The sequence below is a fragment of the Penaeus monodon genome, chromosome 19, assembly GCF_015228065.2.
Source record: "Penaeus monodon isolate SGIC_2016 chromosome 19, NSTDA_Pmon_1, whole genome shotgun sequence".
NCBI classification, from domain to species: domain Eukaryota; kingdom Metazoa; phylum Arthropoda; class Malacostraca; order Decapoda; family Penaeidae; genus Penaeus; species Penaeus monodon.
The window spans coordinates 4,102,291-4,103,620 of NC_051404.1; the positions used below are offsets into that span (position 1 = coordinate 4,102,291).

The 1,330-nt window shown below is 55.7% G+C and overlaps 1 protein-coding gene across 1 annotated transcript in view; it reads left to right on the top strand.

Annotated features, from left to right (window-relative positions):
- LOC119585308 (protein inscuteable homolog) overlaps positions 1-1,330 on the top strand; it is a gene marked incomplete in the record, with an annotated part of 10,463 nt that overhangs the window by 5,924 nt on the left and 3,209 nt on the right. Inside the window, 4 exon segments of the mRNA XM_037933983.1 lie at positions 45-239; positions 460-586; positions 722-907; positions 1,042-1,281. Of these exon segments, the coding sequence (XP_037789911.1) occupies positions 45-239; positions 460-586; positions 722-907; positions 1,042-1,281 (748 nt within the window).

Below are 1,330 nucleotides of genomic sequence, written 5' to 3' on the forward strand. Positions count from 1 at the left end.
AACTTACACATATTAAATTTCGCCTTTTTTTCATATATTTACAGAAACGGATCAGTGAGTCAGTGGTTATCAGAGCTTCGAACTTTGTACGAAGCTGAATGCATGAACACGCTGCAGTCGAAGTCGGTGCCAGGCGAGTCCGGACGCCGCGGCCCCTCTTTCCCCTCGACCCGCGATGCCGTCCGGGCCATACAGCGTCGAGCGCACGCCGTGTCGACAGAGTTCGCGAGACTTTGCCAGTGAGTGCCTCTGCTTACGTTTTGGCTCGAAATGGCTTTGATGTTCTGAGGTCATGGTTTACTTATTCAAGCTTTTAGGAGTTTCAGTCCATGACAACCCCCTTTGTAATATATACTTAGCTTTACTGAGGACTGCTGTCTGGGTATGTGCTTGTCATTATTTTTCTAACATGCCCATTGTCACCGGGATCTAACATCCCTTCCATTTTTTTCCCAACAGACGCCTCGAGTGGCTGGAGCTGGACCAGGTGCCCGCGCTGGCCAAGTCCCTGGTGTGTCACATCAACACTTTCCTGAGGGATTACACCACGCAGTGGACGTCGGCCGAGTCAGACTTCCAGCCGCAGGTGAGGCCTCCTCCTCACGTCCCTTTTCTCTAAGTGACCCGCGTGACACATGTTCATATATTTCTTTCTGTTCTTTTACTTATGTCATCTTCCGAGTAGCGTCCCAACTAAATGCACTGCTCTTCCTCGCCACAGTCATCGCTGGGTCGCCAGAGCAAAGTCATCGAACAGATCTGCCAACGACTTACGGACGTGTGCAGCGACGACCACACGCGAGAGGCAGACGAGCAGGACACGACCCGGCAGGTGGTGCAGGTGGTGACGGCTCTCGGCCACGCCTTCACCAAGCTGGTCGACCTCATGCTGAGCCGCGAGATCAAGGTGGGTGGAAAAGGAGCATTTGTCTTCAGCAAACTGCTGAGCGTCGTAAGGAAATTTATGATGATGAATGCGTGCATAATCTATTGCCTCCCCCGTGACCCTCGCCTTCATGACCCGCTCGCGGTGTATCGCAGGTCGTGGTAGCGGCGCTGGAGGAGCCTCGCGGGGAGAAGGAAGTGAGCAGCGCGGTGTCACACCTGACGGCGCTGGGAGTCGACGGAGGCCACATCTGCCGCCTCATCGCGCGCCTGGGCGGCGTCCGCGCCCTGCTCAGTCTCTGCCTCGAGCCGAGACTGCGGCAGGTGAGGGTGGCCAGCCTGAGGGCGCTCGCTACCGTCTGCTGCGTCGTGGAGGGCATCGTGGAGCTGGAGAAGGTGAGGATTTTGCCTTTCCTTCCGCTTATCTGTCACTCCATCCTTGTCT